The sequence below is a fragment of the Olea europaea genome, chromosome 2 (genome assembly GCF_002742605.1).
Source record: "Olea europaea var. sylvestris chromosome 2, O_europaea_v1, whole genome shotgun sequence".
Lineage (NCBI taxonomy): Eukaryota > Viridiplantae > Streptophyta > Magnoliopsida > Lamiales > Oleaceae > Olea > Olea europaea.
In genome coordinates this window covers 15,414,356-15,438,907 of record NC_036238.1, presented here as the reverse complement: position 1 = coordinate 15,438,907, position 24,552 = coordinate 15,414,356, and the positions used below count along the sequence as shown (strand labels likewise).

General features: G+C 32.3%; 1 protein-coding gene across 2 annotated transcripts; it reads right to left on the bottom strand.

Moving 5' to 3' along the window:
* Window positions 1-7,245: 7,245 nt before the first annotated feature.
* Window positions 7,246-16,965, bottom strand: LOC111412154. Of its 2 annotated transcripts, none has more exons than XM_023042956.1 (11): window positions 16,858-16,965; window positions 15,125-15,678; window positions 12,480-12,578; window positions 11,048-11,148; window positions 10,880-10,951; window positions 9,977-10,067; window positions 9,472-9,552; window positions 8,248-8,310; window positions 8,032-8,154; window positions 7,807-7,845; window positions 7,246-7,721 (listed from the first exon to the last, which is right to left on the bottom strand). In XM_023042956.1, exons 2-11 carry the CDS (start codon window positions 15,506-15,508, stop codon window positions 7,590-7,592), a joined length of 1,185 nt encoding a protein of 394 aa, XP_022898724.1. In that variant the 5' UTR covers window positions 15,509-15,678; window positions 16,858-16,965; the 3' UTR covers window positions 7,246-7,589. The 2 variants fall into 2 exon arrangements, with proteins under 2 accessions (XP_022898724.1, XP_022898715.1); XM_023042947.1 differs by lacking the exon at window positions 16,858-16,965 and adding an exon at window positions 16,590-16,846.
* Between the last annotated feature and the right edge of the window lie 7,587 nt (window positions 16,966-24,552).

The window sequence follows — 24,552 nt, the reverse complement described above, 5'->3', positions numbered from 1 at the left end:
CATTAATTATATATAAAAGTATTTATGTCCAAAGTCGATTGGACCTAGGGCATAATACTTACAGTATGCACATATTGCCAAATGCCAGGACACACCATCAATAACTGCTTTAAAGTCCATGGATATCCACCAGCTCACAAACTCTATGGAAAGACACAAGCCAATGTCACTTTCACTTGTCAGAATGCTTCTACTATGGAACCCGCACAGGAGCAAATTCGTGACAGAAATCAAGTTGGTTTGACTCAAAAACAATATACTCAGCTGATGGCTTTACTCAAATCACAAACCAGCCAAACTCACATACTATCTACTAACCATGTTCAGGGTTTAAATTCACCCTCCTCCAATCACATAGATATACCAAAATTTTCTAGCACATATATATGTTCATTTGCTCACAGTACAAAAGATAAAACTATTTCTAATACACCTTGGGTTGTGGATACCAGGGCTACAAACCATATGGTCTGCTCTATCTCATTTCTCACAACCATCAAGTCCAAAATCTCTCAATATATTGCACTACGTAATGGAGCTATGGCACTAGCCACTCATACAGGAAGTGTTAGGATCACAGATGATTTGTTACTTCATGATGTCTTGTGTGTTCCATCTTTCACATTTAATTTTATATCTGCCAGAAAGCTTGCCCAAACATCCAATTGCTGCCTCATTTTTTCTTCTTGTTCATGTTATGTGCAGGACCTTTCAACTTAGAGGACGATTGGTCTGGGTGAGACGAGACAAGGCTTGTATCATCTGGTGCCTAAACAAGTTTCTCCTTCCAGCCTAGTTCAAAGTTTACCAATATTAGCTAACAAATCTGTTTTGTCCACTTCCATTGTTGATAGCCAAGAAGACTTTGATCTGTGGCATTTCAGATTGGGTCACCCTTCAGATTCTAGACTGTTCTTGACTGATCTTAAAACAAAACATTTCAAGAAACCTTGTCCTATCTATACCTTAGCAAAGATGCATAGGCTGCCTTTCAATGTTAGTCAACATAAGTCTGAAAATTGTTTCGATCTATTACATTGTGATTGTGGGGACCTTGTACTGACATTGCCTATGATGGATCAAGATATTTCCTTACCATTGTTGATGATCACAGCCAATGTACTTGGATTTATTTGTTAAAACTGAAATCCGACGCTTCTGTTGCCATACAAAACGTTTATAAAATGATAGAAACAAAATTTGCTTGCAAAATCAAGATTATCAGAACTGATAATGGGAATGAGTTCAATTTAAAACAATTATATTCAGAAAAGGGCATCATACATCAAATCACATGTGTTGAAACTCCTCAACAAAATGCCGTTGTTGAAAGGAAGCATCAACATGTTTTGAATGTGGCTAGAGCATTAAGATTTCAGAGTGGGCTGCCTATGCTATATTGGAATGACTGGGTTCTAACAGCAATATTCCTTATAAATAGAACACCCATACCTATTCTTGACAAACAAACACCATTTGAAGTACTTTTCAAAACTAAACCATGCTATTCCAATCTTAGGGTATTTTGTTGCCTTACATTTGCCACTACTCTTGCACACAATAGACACAAATTTGATTCAAGAGCAAGGAAATGTATTTTATTAGGATACCCATTCGGAAACAAAGGTTACAAATTACTGGATTTAGAAGCTGGGAAAATTTTCATATCAAGAAATGTGGTGCTTCATGAAAATATATTCCCTTGCAAAGAATCCAGTATCAAGGCTGATAATGATCTGTCAAATTCTACTTATAACTTGCCAAACCCTGCAAATTCGTCCTATACTGAACCTAGCAGTGTTGACTTAAACTGTCGTGTTGATTCCAACTTCCAACCACAAATAGAACCAGCATAAAATACCAATCAAGGCTTAGAATCTTCAGAAACAAATGAGACTCCTACTGAACTCGAATTGTCACCTGATGTCTCAGGAAATTTTCACATGCCTCGAAGGTCTGATAAAAATAGAAAGAAGCCTGCTTCTCTGAAGGACTTTATCTGCCATCAAGCATTCTCACTCACTCACCCAACAAAGTCCGACAAGAAAAAATGGACTATAACTTTAGGTAGCCTATTTCTTTTATTTGCAACACTCTCATATCACAAACTATCTAGCAAGCACAAAGCCTTTGCTTCATCTGTACTTGCACAATTAGAACCTGCTACTTACCAAGAGGCCATCAAATGTCCTGAGTGGTATGAAGCTAGGCAGGCTGAGATAAGTGCACTTGAGTTAAATCAAACCTGGACTGTGACTGATTTGCCATCCAGAAAGGTTCCTATAGGATGCAAATGGGTTTATAAAGTGAAGTTCAATGCTGATGGAACAGTTGAGAGGCATAAAGTGAGGCTGGTGGCAAAAGGATACACCTAGCTGGAAGGAATAGACTATCAAGAGACATTTTCACTTGTGGCAAAGCTGGTGATAGTAAGAACATTGCTCGCAGTAGCAGTAGTAGCGGGTTGGTATTTACACCAATTCGATGTGAACAATGCATTTTTGCATGGAGACTTGGACGAAGAAGTTTATATGCAAGTTCCTCCTGGTTATTCTGTCAATGGAACTTCAAAGGTTCGCAAGCTCAACAAAAGTTTATATTGTTTGAAGCAAACATCTAGACAGTGGTATTCAAAGTTGTCCATTTTTATCATTGGTCAAGGCTTTCATCAATCCAAGGCTGATTACAGTTTGTTCACAAGAAAGAAGGGTAATTCCTTTACGGCCATATTAGTTTATGTCGATGATATAATAATAGCAGGAGACAATGTGGAAGTTATAAATTCTCTTAAAATTCACTTGATGATAACTTTAAGATCAAAGCTTTGGGAGACTTAAAATATTTCCTTGGCATAGAGGTTGCTCGATCAGCGAAGGGAATTCAAATTTGTCAAAAGAAATATGCTTTGGATATTTTGGCTCATTCAGGTACCATTGGAGTAACACCAACCAAAATTCCACTTAACCAAAGCACCAAGCTGTCCAAAGATGAGGAAAAGGTTCTGCCTGATCCTACTCTGTTCAAAAGACTAGTGGGAAGACTATTTTACTTAACAATTAGCAGGCCAGATTCAGTACACCTGCTGAGTCAGTACATGCAAACACCTAGAATGATGCTCATAAGGTACTTAGATACATCAAGAGATCGCCAGGCCAAGGGTTATTGTTTTCCTCACCCTCTAATTTGCAACTTAAGGCTTATAGTGATTCAGATTTCGGGGCATGTCCAAATTCTCGAAGATCAATCATGGGTTATTGTGTGTTTATTGGGTCTTTCTTAGTTTTCTAGATATCCAAGAAACAAAATACTGTGTCTAGATCCGGCAGAAGCAGAGTACAGGGCTATGGCGGCTGTTTGTTGTGAGCTAACATGGCTAAGATATGTTCTTGATGATTTGCAGGTTCCACACTCACAACCGGCTGAACTATTTTGTGATAATCAGGCAGCGTTACACATAGCAGCTAACCTAGTATTCCATGAAAGAACAAAACACAATGAGTTGGACTGCCTCCTTGTGCGTGACAAAATACGAGAAGAAAGAGTAATTACGAAGCATGTTAGGACAGGTTCACAGATTGCTGATATACTTACCAAGCCATTATGTTCTGACATTGTTTATTCTCATTTATCCAAGATGGGAGTGGAGAACATCTACTCTCCACCTTAAGGGAGGCTATTAAAGATCAAAGGAGGTCACATATCAGGAAGGTGCTAGAAGCATACAAAATGAAGGTGCTGCTGCACATGCTTGATGCATTAGAATAGATTCCATTTTTTTTGTTATTTTGATAGTATGTAATTAGTGAGCAGGAGATTTTGTTTGGCACTAGTAATTAGTTAAAATAACTTGTATATATATACGTCATTCTTCCTTCCCTATCTTTCGGCTGGATATTTGGCTGTTTTAAATACATTCAAACACTAAAATCTTTATACGTATACAAAATGATATATTGGTGGCAGTTAAGAAATACTGAAGCTAAAACCTTTCTTTTCCAACAAAAACTAAGCAAAATTCGATGGCGGGCGTACTGGCGATCGACTATCAGAGACCGGCCATAGGTAATTAATTTTTCTCTTCTTTTTAATTTTCTCAATATAAATTTATCATTAATCGTCCAGTTTCAAAATCAAAGGTCACATGAATGAANTAATTTTTCTCTTCTTTTTAATTTTCTCAATATAAATTTATCATTAATCGTCCAGTTTCAAAATCAAAGGTCACATGAATGAATTATATATTGTACTTCCAAATTGTTTGTCTCATTGTCTGGGGATGGAAGCGTCCGAGTATTCGTGGATATCTTTAACAGCTATAGCTGTTTTGAATTTTACATTCTATTGCAAAGTTAGAAAATGTATAACTTTTTAAAAAAAAAACGTAAAAAAATTTCATACTTAGAAATGATGAATTTTCCATCGTTACAGATTAGTTATTTAGTTAGCACGAGATGTCTGATAACAAAGGCCGCCTTTCGGGTCTGTATGCCTAAAGGACTATCTTGAACACGAAGCTATCTGAGGAAACTCCTGTCAGGGAGCACATGATCAGGGGCGGACCCACATGGGGTCATGTGGGTCAAATGACCCTACCAAATTTTGCCTCATTTTTTTTCTCCTTTTTAAATCCTTTACGATCTACTTTGATACACTCGTTAAGGGATGCCAAATGAAGTCAAAATATTACATTCTTAATACCACTTTGAAGCTCATAACCTAATTTTTTACTAATTAATGGCATACGAAGTGGTCAACTATAGAAAAAGTTACGATGTGTCAAAGTAGACCATTTGAAACTAGTATTTTGTGAATTTCGATAATATCCTAACTTGTAAAATTTGTCGACAATCATGTGCTATCCGAATCCACAAATCGTCTATGTCAGATAGAAACTCGTTTCGAAAACTATATCATTGTCATGTCGTCTAGGTCCGCCCCTGTACATGATTAAAATGATAGTGCTCTTCAGCAAGTTGGAGACCTTAGGGACTAAGATTGATGCAAATTTCCAGATCGATATGGTTCTTGAGACACTACCATATTCTTTTAATCCATTCAAAATTAGTTATTGTTGACCTCAAAAAATGAGTCAACAGAATTCCGACCTCGTCCCCTCATCACCTACACACAAAGCACCTCGTTAGGAGGCAAAGGTTGTCGGTCGATAAAAAGGTCCGACAACCGTTTGCACTCCGACGATCAAATCAATGGTCAGATGGAAAGAAAATAAAAAGTGCAAGAGACGGGCTCGTTAATGGGCCTCGTCCAAGTCCAATAGTGAAACCCAATATGCAATAATTTATATGTATAACAATTGTCCCTCAAGTTTGAATCGTATTATTTATATGCGGGCCAAACTTCAAATTATAAGCTGTCAAATAGACGATGCCACGTCAGCCAATGTGGGACCCCCTCCATCATGCGTATGCCACGTAATTTTTGGATATAACGGTTATCTTATGAAAAGAGGGCTATGTCCCTTCCATTACTGATGAATGAGTTTCATATGGCAGAAGCGGTACTCAAACCTGCTATGAGTTTTCAAGGGCAATCTCGGGGTAGCATCGGAAAGAAGAATGGGAAGCTGAGAGGGAAATGTTTCCATTGTGGTGAGAAAGGACGTCGGAAGAGGAACTGTGTGGGATGGTGGCTAAATAGAACAAGGTATGTCTTACACTACTGTATGTCTGTACCATATTTAGTGGTAGCCAAGTATATAGACTCGTCATTGATTCACATATGTAATTTGTCACAGGGGTTCTAGGAGATCAGAGAACTCAATGTAGGGGACAACTAACTGACTTTAGCTTTTAGTTCAAGAATTCAGGGATTTGCTGTATTTAGGTAGAATTTTAATGACAGTAGGACTTTAGAGATTGCCTTTATCAAGTGTAGAAGAAATTTATTTCAGTTTCTGCATTGAATAAAGATGGATTCTTGGTAGTGGATGGTGTATTGCCTCATAATTTAAACGCAATTCCTGTGGAGTCATTTGATGTGCTTGATTTGAGAAGAATGAATTTAAGATTGTATCCTTCCGAAAAAATACAGAGTACTTGTGAGATTTGTTTAAGACATCTCTTTTAGATCATACTAATTTTGATAGGATCCCAAAACTGGTTAAGGATGGATGTTTAAATTTATTAGATGTTGTTGTTGAGCTGTGAAACTTGTTCACAAAATAAGATGGGAAAAGTCCCAGTAAGGTTAAAAATGTAGAAATAATGAAACTCTAGAATTTGTACATGTGGACGTGTGTGTACCGTTTAATTTTCAAGCACGATGTGAGTACGGATGTTTTATCACTTTCTTTGATGATTACTCTTCATATGGGTTTACAAACTTGTTGCACAGAAAGTCTTGTACCTTTGATACATTTAAGGGATGTAAAACGAAGAAAGAATTGAACTGGAAAATGCATCAAGGCTCTTCAATCAGATTGGAGTGGAGAAAACCCGTCATGAATGTTTGTTTCTTCCCTTAAGGAGACTTGAATTATATTCCAATCGAGTTCTCTTATAACTCCGGAACAAAATAGAGTAGCCTAAGAAGAATTCAGATATTGATGGATATGGTGAGATTAATGATGATTTTCCGACCTCTTCCTTAGGTTTATGCCTTAGAGACTGTAGTTTATCTTCTGTATTTGGTTTCTTATGCTGTGCCAAACATATGCACCAAGTTGTAGATAGGTTAAGACTGACTTTGCGACATGTTTGTATTTGGGATGTGCAACCCATATTAAGAAGAATGTGAATAAATTGGAAATCTTGTTTGGTGAGGGGTGAAATTCTAATTTTGATACGAAAGCTCGAGTTTGGAATTATCCCAAATGCCAAATTTTCCTATCATTTGCTATTACATGTAAACCATAAGTTGTACAAAATAACAGCGCACATGCAAAAAAATGTCAATATTGACATATCTTTTATGGTGAACCTGAAAATACTAACCGTATAAAAAGAAAAAAGAAAAAATGCAAAATGTAATTTATTATCTATGACTACCAGACAAAAGTTACTAGCCCCATACAACTGTATCAGTTGTCAACGTTCACAGAATCTCACGGCTGATTCTTCAATAAAACTATATAATTTCAAATGCCAAATATATTAGAACTGAAGGGTTTTTTTTTTTCTTTTAACAGCAGACAGTATTTACTTTCATTTCTTCGATATACCATACTTCGAATTCTAATTCAATGAAGAAAAATTAGGAAACCAAAATTTAACTGACAATAAAAAGTAGGAAAAGATGAAAGGTATTGTAAGGTATTATTTGCAAGTTGCAACTTTTACACAAGGTCAATCATACAGTGCTGCAGCAAGTCCCGGGAGTTCGTCCCAAAATTAGAATGTAACATAAGTTGGTCAAATGGAGGAGAAAATTAAGCATGAAACCTTTTCTCAAAAATTTTACAGAAAGGCCACAGTTGTCCAGGCATTAAAAGACAAGCCAACTTGGGGGCTCTCAATCCTATGTAACGAGAGGGGATGTTACAACAGAAGCTACGTGGAAAGTGGATATGAAGGGGGGTCGAATGCAGGTCTTCAATCAGCCAAAGAATCAATATGAAGATACCACACCACTCAAATAGATGATGTATAATTGGGGAAAATAAGCATCAACTTATCTAAAGTTTGGGGTAGAAATTTCCTCGCAAACAAGTAACATGGTCGTTGCCTTCCATTCCACAAGCATGGCTTAATCTGAATTTCCTTCTGAAGAACAAAGAAATAAATTCACTTCAGAATACTGAGATTACACCAACTTCTACTAAATATAGTTTTCCGAAAACATACTAACCATTTCATCACTTGTAACATGCAAATTAGCTGTAATAGACTGCAAAAACACAGTTCAGCATCATTAGCCACCTCAAAATTATATTAGATACAGAACCTACAGATATGCTCTGTGCAATTTTATATTTTGAAGCCATACAATCGGATGTGCATGACTCATTAGAAGCACAAATATAAGGATGGATTCAATGCAATTGAGAGAAGTTCAGAAAGAGGAGAGGCGTACTATAATATTGCTCATCAGCTCATAGGTAACATCCTGCGCTCGATATGATCTGGGATGCCATTTCCCTTCTGACCAATCAACATGTGTTACCGACCAATTTGCAATTCCAGCTGGATCGAGCATCTGAAAAGGTGGGGGAAATCTATTCCCTTTAAAATTATCCAAAAGGGTGGAAGATGTCTTAAATTCCAAAAAGAAGATGTATAATATCCTCACATGGAAAAAAGTGGGCAAATAGTGCTCATCAGAATAGCAATTGCGTCCATTCTCCATGCCTGGCTGTTTAGTCCAAATACAGATGTCACCAATGGTTCGATGAAATAAGGAACTTAAAATTTCAATCAAGTTTCAAGATTACTAGCAAAGAACTTTGAACCACTAAAGGGGTAACTCGAGAATCAGAGATTGAAATTTTGGAGAATCGATTTCTTGTGAAAGCTTGTATAGGAAATAATAGAAGCCAGCTATAAGCATGTATTGTTTGGGGTACAATCCAAAGGAACGATCATGATATCTAACAAGATATTTAGATCAATTTCTCCTTTTGCAACTGAACCCAAGTGTGCACTGTTGCAACTTGCATAAAATAGGAGAGGTATGAAGGAAAAGAGGTATAAAGGGCTTGACCTTTGTAAATTAATACATCTCAATGTTCATATGCAAAGCATGATTTGTTAATTAGAATATTGAAAGAAAGATACAAATTCAAATAACTATAGAAAGGAAATGTAAGGGTCTATGTGATGTAGTCGTAGGCTTCTTCATGAATAAACAAATAACGATATAAATGGAAAAAAGAATTATAAGCTTGCGAAGTTATCTTCAGCTCCCTCTAGCCTTATTCTTCCCCTCGGACCAGATTGATAACTACCTGTCTCTAAGCTATCATTATAAATTCAGTCCCAGTAATATTTAGAATACCTGATTATCCTTAAGCCCACCGTGTTAAAAAACGTGTAATCTATCAGTGCCTACGGAGCATTGAGTTGAGAACTCAATTGTGGATTTGATGTTCAAATAAAACTACAAACGCATTATAGCTTTTTTGGCACGTGACGAAATAATAGATTTAGCCCTTGTTTGGTGCTGGTTAAAATCTGGTTAAAAATCTAAATCAAAGTTAATAATTAATTTGAATCACACATTTCATGGGATCCAGAACTTTCCAACCACACATTTATCTACTTTTATCAAAATCTACTAAAAATCTGATTTTTAAATACACCAAACATGCGCTTGCTTAAAAGCACAATAAATCTGAGGCATAAACTCTGGTACACTTAGCCACTTCATGCATGAAAGACAATCAAACAGGCCTACAATAAACAAAAATAGGAGGAAATGCACTTTAAAAAATAACAACATTAAAGTATCAATATAATAAAGAAACTTACCGACTGAAAAGAACTAAGAAATATTTATTCAACAAATTATGTTCACCTTGCAATAATCCCTGAATTTCGTATAGTACAGATTATCAGCCATAATTATAATAGCATGCTGCCGCTTCATAGTGAACCACTGCAATATTCAAAGTTATTTCCTATCATAAAGAAATTCAAATTGAATGCAATCAAAATGTAAATCCCCACCGACGATTACAAGCCAAGTACAACAAACAAGTAAACATGGCTCTATCAGCTCCTAATCATGGAGGATAGAATAGACAATGATTGATTTTCTTCTCCAGAAAAGGTTAGAAATTTGTCATGCTTATATACCAGTTGGAAACTGGTAAAACAAGATTTTTCCAGATTTTTCCTTTTTTATTTGATTTAAGGTAAATTCGGTAATGCAAACTATTTACGTCAAGAATAAGTCCAGTAATTAACAACATAGCTGTTAACTACTTAGTATGCATTTTCTCATTTTCAGAAGCTTGACAGCCAATCTATAACTTTTTACTACAGATTCAGTGGACTCTTAACAAAATATGAAATCATACCTGGGAACCCTTTCGAAAGTCTTTCTTCTCAACTTCAGGTAACATGTGTTCAGAATACCTGCCACTTCCATGCGGACCAGGATCTTCAAAGCTGCAAAACCAAGTGGAATTAAAATGGCCAAAATCCTGATTAAATACAAATAGTACAGCTCTCAAACTTTTAACCGTTTTAAGAGCTTAGAGTGTGTTTGGAACGGCTTTTCCAAAGCCTGAAAGCACTTCCGGAGGTCAAAAGCTCTTTTTGGTAAAAATATTGGCCGTTTGGCTAAAGTCAAAAAGAATTTTTTGACCAAAAAACAGCTTTTTTGACCAAATTCGGAGCTTTTTGAAACTGTAATTTACATTTAATGAAGCCATTTAAAGTTAACAATATATATGTTAATATATCAAAGAAAAAACTTTCTAACTCCTAACCTAGTTATATAAATAAAAAGATTATACAAAAGCACTTTTATGGTTATACTGCCAAACAATCAAATTAATATTCAAAGCACTTTTTGGATTCACAACCTAACAGTCAAAAGCTATTTAATAAAAGCTCTACAGCTGCACCAAACAGACCTTAATCATATACACCGGCACTGCCGTACATATCTTGTTCCCATCTGTCTTCATGTTCCCATATGTAAGAGTGATTTTATTTAGTAGTTAATTTTTTTTTTCTTTTTTTCTTCTTTCTTTTTTTTATTTATTTTTTATTTTTTATTTTTTTGGTTATTTCTTAAAGTACGAAGTTTGGAAACACATTCTTTTATAGTCAAGTTCATATTAAAATTTTAAGAATAAGGTTCATTAATATTTATCTATATAGTAACCCACTGATGAGTGATAAAATAAATTCACTTGCAGAAAATCTTGAATACGACACAAAGAAATAATGACAATCCAAAACAGAGGGCTTACCAGTCTACAAAGCTTGTATTTGCATACATGAGATAGTTGTACACATAGTCAAAATCATGCAGTGGTATGCAACTGCAGTTCAGGAAACTTGCATAGTCAAAAAGGGGCCAGTTGCATGAGTTTTAGGGTGGGGGAAGGAACTCAACAATGACAATATCACCTATCCACCTGTCAGAAAGTAGAACAAAATGCTGGTTGTCAGGATCTTTGAGTGCATTTGCTAAAAGCCGTTTTTCGGCATCAACCATTGAAATTTTTCCCCATCCTACCTGCAAATAGATCAATAATAAAGAATTCCAGCTAATAACTATTATAGGTATACCAACAATGGCAGCAGTTTCCATCTTAGACGAATGAGATACAAATAGATCAGTAATAAAACCATGACAAACTTAATGGAGCATGCACCTACAGGAATCTATAAAATCGAATTCCTTATCATTTTCCTTAGTGTGAGTTTTATTTTTTTATTTATTATTATTTTTTTTTCGGTTACAGATACTTGTACAGATTTCTTACAATATAATTTAGCTGCGTAAAAAATGAAGCCCCTATATGGTAGAGATTTTTTGAGAAAAGGATTTTTGAAAAGTGATTTTTGTGAAGAATGTATGGTTAAAAGTATGGAAAGTTGAAGGGTCAATGTGTAAAGTTGCTTTATAGTAAAAATGTTTGGTCGAAAATGGGTTTTAAAAATGGGGACCAAATAGGGGCTAAAGTTATGAAAGAATCATTGGTACTGTATACAAATTAAGAGGCTATTTGAGAGTGATTTTGAGAATTGATTTTTTGACCGTTAGAAGAAAAGTGGGGTTCACCCGTGAGAAACGAAATCAAATATGACGGCTGGAATAGTGAAATAATGGTCAAAAAATCAATTTTTTGAAGGAAAAAATCGGGCCCAAACAAGCCCTAAATTTAACAGGAATAGCACAGAGCCAGAGAACCATTTAAGTCTCACATAAGCACACACCCACGCGCATGTAGGGGAAAAAAATAATAATATAACAAACAATAAATAAAAACAGTGACCAGGTTTGGAAATTTTTCCTGCACATAATCTCATGCAAGTTATTCCGAAAGTTATTCCGATGAACCACTTCATTCATCAATGACAACGTCATGTAATAATTTCAAAAATAAGAAAAAGCGAACAATTTCCCATAGGCTTTGACATAATTCATAAAATTCATCCGCAATGTTAAAATGAAATTTGAACTTCGGCATAACAATAAGAAAGGCAACAAATATGAGGTCATCATACAAATGAATGGCAGTAGCAGATTGATCTTGGCCAATTATTTTTGAAGGCCCTCCCCACCTCAAAGGCTTGGAAGCATATTGAATGAGGATGTAACAAAAAAATTGTCCTAAATTTAGATCTTTGGCCCTTCATTAAGCAACGAAACGGCTATATAGGGAAAGAACTCTAAGCTTGAGTATATAGTATAAAGTATAAACTCTTATTTTGCAAATAAGCAATTAAATAAATTAAAGTTACAGATCGAATGTAGCATATTACAAACTGAACTTCCATAATATCCTCATAAACCTAGGTAAATTAAATAAACAAAATAAAGTCTAGCAAAGATATACAAACCTTGTCACTACGAATTTCCCGATTAATAAAGTACTCGCTAAAATGTACTGGTTTATCCTTGGATGCATGCACGTAGACAGAGAACCTGCCTTCATGGCCCTACAGAATTAAGGGAACAAATTGTTTAAATCCGAAGTAAAAAAATGTCAAACCATTTCGAAATTATAAACTATGAAAAGAAACATAAAAACATTTGCATAATGCATAAGAGTATGAATTCAATAACACCCTTCCCTGTAATGGAGGATCAACCCAATTCTTCTTCTTTTTCCATTTTCATTTGGCTAAGAATGTCATGGAATCATCTTTGCAGGTCAAGGGTTATTTTACATTTACTTGAGCCTCCTTATTCACTTTTAAGAGCAAAAATTCTGAGACCATATTTTGATGGCTTTTTAATGTCTATAAAAATTGTTAATAACCATTCTTGCACCCCAAGGACTACATTATGTGATTCGGTTGATTGCTTGTCATGCTAATTTCCCTTGCCACCACCTCAATACCTCTCCTTCAAATTTTCACAATCTTACTTGTCACAAAAAAATAATAATAAAATCTGGGTCAATGTTCCAAATCAAGTTCTTATCAAGTTTCAAACGAAGAAATTAGACCAACATATCCAACAACTGTAAAAATAATCAAGAAACCGGGGGAAACTTAGCAGCATATCATGCTACAACGACCACAAGAAGGATATGGTGTTTTGCTGATAAAAAACAACTCATATCGTAGTTGGCTGATAGAAAGTATTACTGTCTATTTGTCAACTGTACTCAAGCTGGAGATTCTAAAAATCCAAAAGAATTCCATGCCTTGGTCTTTCATGTTCTTTTTGTCAGGGACGCCAATCATGATTGAAAATACAGTACTATCATCAACTAATTGAAAAGCCTGATGGGGTGCATGTGCGACAAACAGTTCTATTTTAACAATATTTATACAGATAACTCTCTTTTGAAATTTTATGTTCTCCAGGCTCGAAGTACAGTAAGAGTTACTAGTGTTGCAGAAAGGTATGCATTAGCAGATAGAGTGAATCATTAAGTCAGTGAACACTTATAATTTCAAACATCTGGAAGGAAATTAGAATATTGACAATCAAAAGACTGACCATGAACTCCAAATTCAAATTTTAAATGTGCATCAACTCGCAATTCAATCTTCTTGTTTTTAGATGCTCTTGTATATGGTGTAGTGTATCTCGTTTTCCTCTTTATAGTCAACCTTGCAAATTTACCTCATGCCTGTTTGGTGATTTTATATAGTTTTAGACAAGTAATACTCATATCCACAGGAATGAAACAACAATATAATTCGGTGATGTACCCCTGCTCATTGTATTTAATAAATACAATATGGTTCAAAGATGAGGACTCAATGGTCAATATGGTAAATAAGTTCACAAATGCATTACTCATAACCTACCATAGTTTAGTTTATACACTACCTAATGAATTGATGAACAAAAATTTTTTATTTTGATAGTTTTCAAACTCTGACTATGCCCATCACATTTTATTAATTGCCTCCATATTTCATGGCCTTTATTCTTACGTGCTTATAATTTCAATATGTATTAGATATCGAGAATAGACTAGGTACAAAATACAACTGTTTCTCTTTTACAGTTTGCAAAAGCTCAAAACACATGTTACCTTTGTGGATCACACCACTTACATAATCCTCCAAGCAAAGAATTTTAGTGACCACCCCCTTTGCATAAATTTGACCAAGTGGAAATATACACGGCCAAACAATGAAGATAACTTAATCCCTCTATTCACAAGCTACAATGTCCCAAAATATAATTTGACTCCATGCCAGTATATCAAGCAGATAATTCATAAACTAGACATTATATAAAATAATCCCTCTATTCATTAGCCACGATGTCTGAACTACAATTTAACTACAGTCCATATCCAATATATATCCATCCAGTAGATAATTCCTTGCAGAGGCACAGATTCGGCAACTTATGGAGCATCTAGTTCTAACAGAACTTGCAGCTATGTCATGCTGCCTGAAGTATTCAATTATTGAATGGGACATTTAGTCTACAAAAATGATTTCTCTCTCCTCATTGAAAAATAAAACTCCCCTTTTCTTTTCTGTCTATCAATATTCCTATGTATTCTAAAAGGCACTTGAAAACACAATTATGACAGTTCAGTGAACACTAGTGTTGGCTCCATAGTTCTTTTAAATGCTTATAACTTGTGGTTCCTTGAGAATGTGTAGATAATAAATGTAGTAAGTTGTGGATTCTAGAAAATGTGTGAATTAAAAGCATATTTAACGAGCTTTTAAAAATATTAAGCTTCGCCAAACATGCACTAAATGTAACCCGTATATAGATACTTGGTCCATCGGCAAGATGAATATAGTTTTACTGACTCCATTGATAGAGTGCACGCATATCCATACAAGAGAATTGCCATAGTTTCCCCTTAAGGATATCTCCTATTGCAAGCTGACCAGGATATAAAATACTTCCACCTGATTGAACATCTAAAGATTACTCCTCAAAGACACTATTTACAAATGGTATTATATCCGGTTATAAAAGCAGCATGCTATTAAGATACATTAAAGAAAAAAATCTTTAGAAGTTAGGAGATTTTAAAGGTAAAGAAAAATATTACCTGAAAAAATTTATCCCACAGCATCTCAAAAGGTAATGCACCAGGTGTCATAAAAAGGAATGCAATCTTAGAATTTATTGATACAATAGGAGCTGTCTTCAGAATATCTCTAATTACAACGCGTGAAGCAATCTCATCATCAGTCAATTCGCTTGCCGGTGCAGGTGGAAGCCAATTAGATATAGTTTCACAACCATTAGATGAGAGTACATAGCACGCATCAAAATTCTGAGGCGGATAAATATAAGCCAAAACTAAGAAGATACAGACTAAAGGGACCAATATTATTATCCATGTTGGCTTCTTTAAATGACCACGGTGGCGAGATGCATGCATCATTTGCATGTCTTTCATGCCTAGACGCCACGCCTGAGTCGCCTTCATCTAGGAATGGTGCATTAGAGGTTAATACCCAAAAAAGGCCAAAGCCATCCTCTCAAGTCCAAAATTCACTTTATTTATCTAAACCTATCAGCCTCAAGCAGAACCTCAAACACTGGACTCAGCAAGAATCTGAACCTGCAGAGCACATATATATGTACCTGAGATCCTAGCTGCATTAGAATCATGTAATAATGTTAGATGCATCTTTGGGGAGTATCCTTAGACAAATGATGTTGAAGATAATTCCAAAATAGAAGCATAAGAAACGGAAATAGCCAATAACAATATTGAATGTTATGATGATTAATTTTGATGGAACCAATTTCAATAGCTTAGTTGCATACTGCCATAGATATAGTAAAAAGTGGCTAAAACATTTATATCCAAATTTCGGTGCAAGGGATGCAAATTCCCACATCTAAACAGTACGAAAGAAGTAAATCAAACCAACATGAAGTAAATCAAACAAACATAAATCGCATGATAATTCGAATTTTACACAGAACCATCAATGCATGTATAATTCAATCCAGCTAACTACTTGACCAAAATTTCAAATTATCATAATCAAAATCAACGAAGCATTGAAAGAGAGGGAAAAAAGGAAACAGGAACTGAACTTTAGATCCAAAGTAAAAAAGACATTAAAAGAGACAACTAATCAAAGAAAAATCAAGAGGAAACTAAATCAGAGATTATGATAATAAACAGAACCTTGGCAGAATTAAATTGCTAAACTACAAACAGACGCGCCCCCAATAAATTCATGTAAAAATAGTTAGAATACAATACAAAAGTTTCAAGAAAAAGTTTAAACGGAACGTGCCTATTTAAATTAAATCCACCAATAGCCAACATCTTCAACGATTAAAGTTCTAATCATCGCAATCGCGCATGCATACGTTATACTTCACTTCCGTTGACATAAATACGGACACCCAAACCCCCGTTACCCACACACACATTAATAAATGAACAGCATTTAACTCCGAAACATAATTCAGAATCAATTAAGTTCACATTTCATCAACGCCCAAACACACTCATTTCTCTTTCTGATTAACGAAAAATTAACCAGTACCTGATTTTAAACAACACTAAAGAGCTGAAGAAAGAGATAAAGAAGTTGAATCTAAAATCAAAAGGATCCGTATACATGCATCTATACGTCTATACATACAAATGTATTATATATTTAAAATCTGTGAGATCTAGGGCACGACAAGGCAAAATGCAAGGCCAATATATTTATAATTTATTTGAATTGCCAGAATACAGATTGAATATATATAATAACATATGTAAGTATAGATGTATTTGGAAGTTCCAGTGCGTGTTTAGAACGTTACTCTGCTCAGTCCAAGTCCACCATCATTTCGGCCGGCGACTTTCAAACTTTAATGGACTCGCAGGCACGAGCGCGTGGAGAAGAAGAGACGACTAGGTGGGGTGTTGGCATGTTTAAGGTTTGAGCCCATTCTTGTAAAAAAATGCATTTTTAAGTAATATATTGATAAGAAATTTATGGTTAAAAAATAAAGAAATATTTTGAATTTATATGTAATATTATTTTATTAAAGCATGTGTGGTTGAAGCGGACTCAAATCACTGTTGAAATATAAATTTTAATGAAAAAATGGGGCTCAAACAAGGGCTAATTTTCTTCTTTACACGAGTTTTTTTTCTTTTTCTCATTATTTTCTTCTTCTTTTTTGTGGCAATTTGCCTCAATTATTGCGTTATTTGCGCGATGTTTTTCTCTAACCAACAAGAAAAATGGGACAAAAAACAATTGCCTTAGGCACAGTTTGATACAAAGGATCTCTATGGAAATCTTTTTCCATTTTTCCACTTTTTTGGGTGTTTGATACGCCATTTTTCTTGACAATTGAATTCCATGAACGGTGTCCACACAGACACATTTTCCAGCTTTTGAGGGAAAATGAATTCCCATGAGGTGGTGATTTTTCAGATTCTAACAATTTTTTTCCTTTTTTTTATTTATTTTGTTTTTGTAGGCAATAGAAACAAATTTTAATAATTATTGTAAAAAAAAATATTTTTCTTTAATTGACAATTTTCATGTAAAATAAAATCAAACGAACACCAAAAAATATTTTTATTTCAACATTTTTCACGTGAAAAATTATACTAATCAAACACAATAATTTACAATTCCCAATAAAACAATTTTTAGACAATTCAATTCTCTAAAATTCGTTTTCTTTCGACCCAAATTTCATTTTTGCAATCAAACGTACCCTTACTTCTTTTGTGAGCTAAAAGTAAAACTGAATTTTTCTGTTTAAGAAAAATGACATTTTTAGAGGCTTTCTATGGATTTTTGAGACATTAAAAATAGCTTTTTGAATTCGAAAGTGGCTTAGATTATTTAGCTAATTTTGTAAAAATATTATTTTTAACTAAAAATTCTTTTAGATGAAGTTGATCCATATTACTTTTTTAAAAGCGGAAGTTCTTTCATAGACTACTAGAATTAAAAGTAAAAATCTAGCAAATGGGACCTTACTAATTCAATAAAAGCCATAACATTGATAGCATGTTTGGTACAGCTTAAAATCTAATTAAAATCAATTATCTGACTGTTTATTTCACTATTACAGTCGTCGTTTTTTGAATTCTTCTCTCACGGGTAAGACCCACTTTATCTCTAATGGTCAAAAAATCAATTAACAAAATCCCTACTAAACAAGCACCGATTTTCCCTGTCAACGTTTTTGAATTAATTAATCAATTGTATACATGAGGTTCGGGAATATGGACTATAGTTGCCTATTTATTTTTCAATTAAGCCAAGTTGTTAAAAAAGATTTGACATCTCGAATGACCTATTCTCACATATGCGTGAGACCCACGTGGGATCCGTCCTATTGTGAGTGTATGTCAACTAGGTTATCAAAATTTTCTAGCACCCTAACTTGATCGTTTATTTTTTCCCCTTAAAACTCAAAGATGATGAAGGCATTTTTGGCTAAGCTTAGTGCTTGTTTGTGATTGAAAATGAGTACTGTAGAAAAAATAATGTGAAAGAAAAGAAGACAAACAAAGCCTTAAAATTCAAACTTATCAATGTGTAAATTGTGCTAAAAAAAATTAATAAAAATAAAAATATCAAAAGTTATTTAGTATCGATATCAATATTGATTTATGATTTACTTTAAAAATAAATTACTTATTTATGATCTTAAAAAAATTTATTTATTTTAAACATTAGTAAATTACGTCTAAATAAATTCAATTATTCGTAAATATTTTAAGATCAACAAAACTAACTAAAAATCCACTCCATCAATCTATAGTGTATTAGTATTCAATCTACCTTTCCAATTATGTAGATATGTAGAGGATGTTTGGCATGGATTAAAATTAAATCTTTTAGTATATTCTGTCTCGTTTGGCTTCCATTCTCTTTTATTTTTTTCTCACTTATTTTTAACTACACAATCTTTTATAAAATAATATTATACGTGAATCCAAAACTTTTCATTCTTTTTCAACTATACATTCTTCAAAAAATATTATTTCAACTATTAAATTTTGAAAAAAAAAATGAGGGCCAAACGAGAGCTGTATAGAAGTTTTTAAAATGTGTAGTTAAAAAGTTGTGCGATCCATAATAATATGGTTAATATTGATTATTTGATTTTGATTTAAATTAAACAAGCTAATAACAGCGTAGGTATTCGGAGTAACTAATTTACCTATACACAAGAATTTTAAAATCCTAAAGGTTAGGTGTAGCTTATGCTGGTTCGATTTTTAAAATCCAACCGTGAATTTTTGTTCTTTAACATGTATATATGCAAAAACATTTCCAGTTGCAAACAAGTACGTTATGCCCACCATTTAATTTAAAAATTCAGAAACAAAGTTTACAAACTAAGCCCTTGTTTGAACTCCATTATTTCAAATTATAACGAAATAAATAGTAATTTTTTAAAGAATATATGGTTAAAAATAAAGGAAAATTTTATAGATTTAAGTATAATATTACCCTTCTCCGAGCCCCATTTTTCGGAAAAGAATTTATTTTTAAACAATGTTTTAACATTATTTCAACAATACATTCTTCAATAAAATAATATTATACGTAAATCCAAATTTTTTCCTCATTTTTACCTACGCATTTCGCATCAATACACTATTTAAAAATGTATTTTTATAACAAAAATGGGGCTCAAACAAGGACAATATTTTATTGGAGAATGTGTAATTGATGAGAAGAGGCAAACAAGGACTAAGAAAACAAGAAATAAAATAATGAAGTAAAGAAAGATTGAAGATTTATCCTTTGTATGGAAAGAATTTATAAACATATAATTGATCAGTAAATAGAAATGGGTGGTGAATAAAAAATTAAAGTGTATATTACCTGTGATTCATTAAAATATTTAGTTGAAAATATAGTTTGATCTTGTATAAAATATCTATAAGTTAGGCAAACTGAGGCCAGTGATTTAGACCCTGTTTGGTAGGAATTTTTTGCCTCAAAAAATTAATTTTTTTACCGTTATTTTACTATTCAAGCCGTAATTTTTGATTTCTTCTCTCACATGTGGACCCCACTTTTCTTCTAACGATCAAAAAATCAATTCTCAAAATTTCTATCAAACGGGCCTTAATTACATCTAGTACTATAACTTAAAAGTTGCAAAATCTGGAAAAAATAAAAAATAAAAAAATGTGTGTGTGTGAATATTTTAATTCAAATAAAATTGTTAAAACTTAAAAGAAAAATAAAATAATTAACCTGTATGGACAGTGGTGGTGTCGTCGGGTGTTGACGTAGATTGAATTTGGAGTTGTACCAATTTGGCGGCACTGAGTTTTAAATTTTAAATTGTCTTCCAGAAAGTCCCTCCTCCAGCGGCCCTCAAGTAAGATTACTGTTGTTGGGAGTGATTGAATGAATCACATTTAAAAATTAAAAAATTAAAAGTGAAAATTTTCCCAATCAAGTTTCAATTCAGGTATTTCGAGAACCAGAACAATCCATTAATTTGAACCTTGCTGCACTTAAAGAATTTGGTTAACGGAATTTATACATGCGACATTTGACAATTTTTGGTTGAAAGATGACAGAAAAAAATGAACAACACAGATGCTGCATGTAAAAAATCTATAAAGAAAACCCATGTACACTTGAATTACTCTTATTAATTTTTGGATAATTTGTAAAATGGAATCATTCGATTCATTAAATTTTTAATCGAATCAAAATCGGACCCGATCTTAATTAAAATGTCCACCCCTAATAATTGTCGTTAATATATATTAAGGCCCCGTTTGTATCCCATTTTTGTAAAAATGAGAATGAAAAATATAGCCGTTACGGACCCCACACAAGATATAGAAATTCAAATTTGGTGGCTTATTGTGATGGATAACGGTCATATTTTTCATTTTAATGAGAAAATAATGGAAAACAAACGGGGGCTAAACTCTACAACAATGAATTAGATAAAAAAAAAAAAGTTAAAATTAAAATATTTTCTATTTATCTACAAAGCTGTGTCATCATGTACGAAGCATGTGCTAATATTTTTTATTAATAAACTTGTTTTACGCATCTCTAGGGTTGGTGAAAACAAATTCAAACCCGTTCAGACCGACCAACCCAACCCAATTGATTTGGGTTGGTTTTTAAGTTCAATTAGGTTGGATTGGACTGAAAAATCAAATTGTGAAAATTACACCCATATGGCATTCATTTGTAATTTTGAATGGAATTAGTTTTTATATCGAGGTTCCGATTTAAAGTTAATGGACTATTGAAGTTTGATTTGAAGTTTGAGAATTTTTTTTACTTTTTTTTTATTTTTTACACAAAGTGTAAAGTTTGGGATCATTCAAGTTTTTTGCTATGATAATTTACATAGTTAATATTTTTTTTTCTTAAGGGAAAAAATCGTATTTACCTATCCATTTAATAATATTTTATGATATACTACAATAAATATTCATATATCATATATATTATATTTACATAATATATCACCAAAAATACTGCTTTCTAAAATATCTCAATTAGACATTTTGTAACTGAAAATTTAATATAAATTAAAAATTCGCACATAATTCGCCTTGCATTAATTATCACTGCTAAAAAGGTGTCTGTGATTCTGTGAATAGAAAATTACATGGGTAATCAGTTGCTACAACATAGTGCAAGCATGATCAATAGCAAGTTTTCATCCGCACTGAATAGATTCCCAGAAATATTGATTGTGATCATCTAGTATTATGGATTCCTGGTTTTTAAAGGTATCCAGAATTTTCACAAATCTATGCAATTTTTCAAACTGTGATGTAGTAAATGTGAAGTAATTGGTTAATTTCCACAAATCAATGTAATATTTCATTCTGTGATGTAGTGCAAATATAGAGTAATTTTTTAATTATATGTACTGCATTTATTTGATTGGTTTTTGTGAGAATTTCATTAAGAAATTTGATCCAACTCTGTAAACACATCACGCGTATTGTTTATTGCCTCTTATTTTGGTTTTGGTTGTATGTTGAATGAAATGTTCTTAAAAAATTCTTTCTGAATAAGCGTATAGCCTATGTTATGCATAATAATAGAGCACTCATCACCTTTGTTGGCTAAAAGTGTAATGTGAAACATTAAACATATTTTATCTATTTTATATGGGAACCTGATTATATTGCCACAATACTTGAGTTGGCAGATAGACACCAAAAAGAGACATTTTTTCAAAATGATCGTTAACTACTGTTTAAAAAAAAAAATTGAAAAATCTGTAAAAACCTTAAAAACAATTAAAACACAATATTGCCCCTAACAAATCACTCTCAAACCGACATCTTGAGAAAGAAGGAAAAGAAATAGCAAGAAAATCGACGACTTTTTTTTAGAAGGAGACTGACCAGCCACCATTAGAGGCAAAGAAGGTAAGTTTTGCTTACTTTTCCCCCATTAATCTTTGAACCTGGTTGTTGAAAGTTTATTTTGTTGGAAATAGTGGTAGAAACCTTTGTAGATTATGTAAAATTACTAGAAATGACATTTTTTAAGGTTTATTTGATCGGAGATCGAGGTGGACCGGGAAGACCGACGGACGCTGGGCCGTATTTTCCAGATGGCCCGGTTCCTTTTTTTTTTTTTTTTCCCCCTTGTATTCCATAAATAATTTAAATACACACAAATAAATAATGAACATTTAAATAATAATTTAATTATTATTTAAATAATATTAATTTAATTATTATTTAAATGATAAATGTAAATAATGAATAAACGTTAATAATCAAAATATGTAATTAAAATTAAATTGAAATAAATTTCTAACATTTAAAATATATAATTAAATATTTACGTTTACTTGTTCAATAAATAATTAAATAATCATTTAATATAAATAATTAAATCAAATAATTTAAATTAACAATTGAAACAAATAAAAAAAAATAATTGGAATAAATTTAATTGCACAAAAATAAATAAGGAACATTTAAATAATAATTAAATGATTATTTAAATGATAACTAAAAAATGTAAATAATGAATAAACGTTAATAATCAAAATATGTAATTAAAATTTAATTGAAATAAATTTCTAATATTTAAAATAAATAATTAAATATTTACGTTTACTTGTTCAATAAATAATTTAAATAATTAATCAAAATAAATAATTTAAATGAACAATTGAAACAAATAAATGAAAAACAATTGGAATAAATAATCAATTTAAATGCACAAAAATAAACAATGAACATTTAAATAATAATTAAATTATTATTTAAATGATAAATGAAAAATGTAAATAATGATGAAAGTTAATAATCAAAATATGTAATTAAAATTTAATCGAAATAAATTTCTGACATTTAAAATAAATAATTAAATATTTACGTTTACTTGTTCAATAAATAATTTAAATAATCAATCAATATAAATAATTAAATCAAATAATTTAAATGAACGCTTGAAACAAATAAAAAAACATTTAAATAAAAATAATCAAAGTAAGTAATTAAAATGTAGATACGCAATTGAAATAAATATCTAACATTTAAAATAAATAATTAAATATTCAATTAATAATTAAAATAAATATTGATTAAACAACTAAAGAAAAATATAAAAAATAATTACATATTTATGTTTAAATGTTCAAGAAATAATTTAAAGAAAATAATTAAATAAACAATTATAATAAATAATTAAAATTAAGCATTCAATAAACAATTAAAATAAATGTTAAATAAACAAATAAACAATTGAAATAAATAATTTATATAAACAATTGAAATAAATAATGAATATTTAAAAAAATAAACAATTTAAATAACTAAGAAATATAAATATTAAAAATAATTTATTTAAATAGGTAATTAAATATAAATAATCAAATTTAATTAAATAAAGAATTGAAATAAATTTCTAACAAGAATTAAAATAAACTATGAAATAAATAATTTTACAAAAATTAGTTTTTCACTTTTTATGATTTGTTGTCTAATTTTTAATTTATTTTCTTTATTATCTATTATGTCTTGTGTATATTACTTACAATTCGGTTAGTTGAATTTTGTGACATTATGTTTCAAATGTTCTAACATTTGAAATTTTGTATGATGGATTACCATTTGGACGCCGCCTTGAGACAAGTTCATGGCAAAGTTACGTCGAATTATAACTTTGCCAGTTTTACAGCCGTGTTGAATTCATTAGACGAGGAAAACGCAGAGATATTACATCGATCCTGCTATGGCCCCTGTATTTGCTAAGATCTGTACAGTTTTTAGGGCAGTTGATCGATTTATTACTATGTCGGCTGCTTAAGCCAATTGATGGAAATGCCCTCCACTTTGATCTTGGGGGCAAAGTTGCTACATTTTTCATACTCGAGTTTGCTCTCATCACTGGATTGAGATATATGGGCGAAGAGGCAGCGAGGGGCAGTGTTCCGATAGACAAGAGGCTGTTGAATGATTTTTTAATGGACACACGACAGTGACACTGACGCAGTTAGGAGATGCATTCAATGGATGCA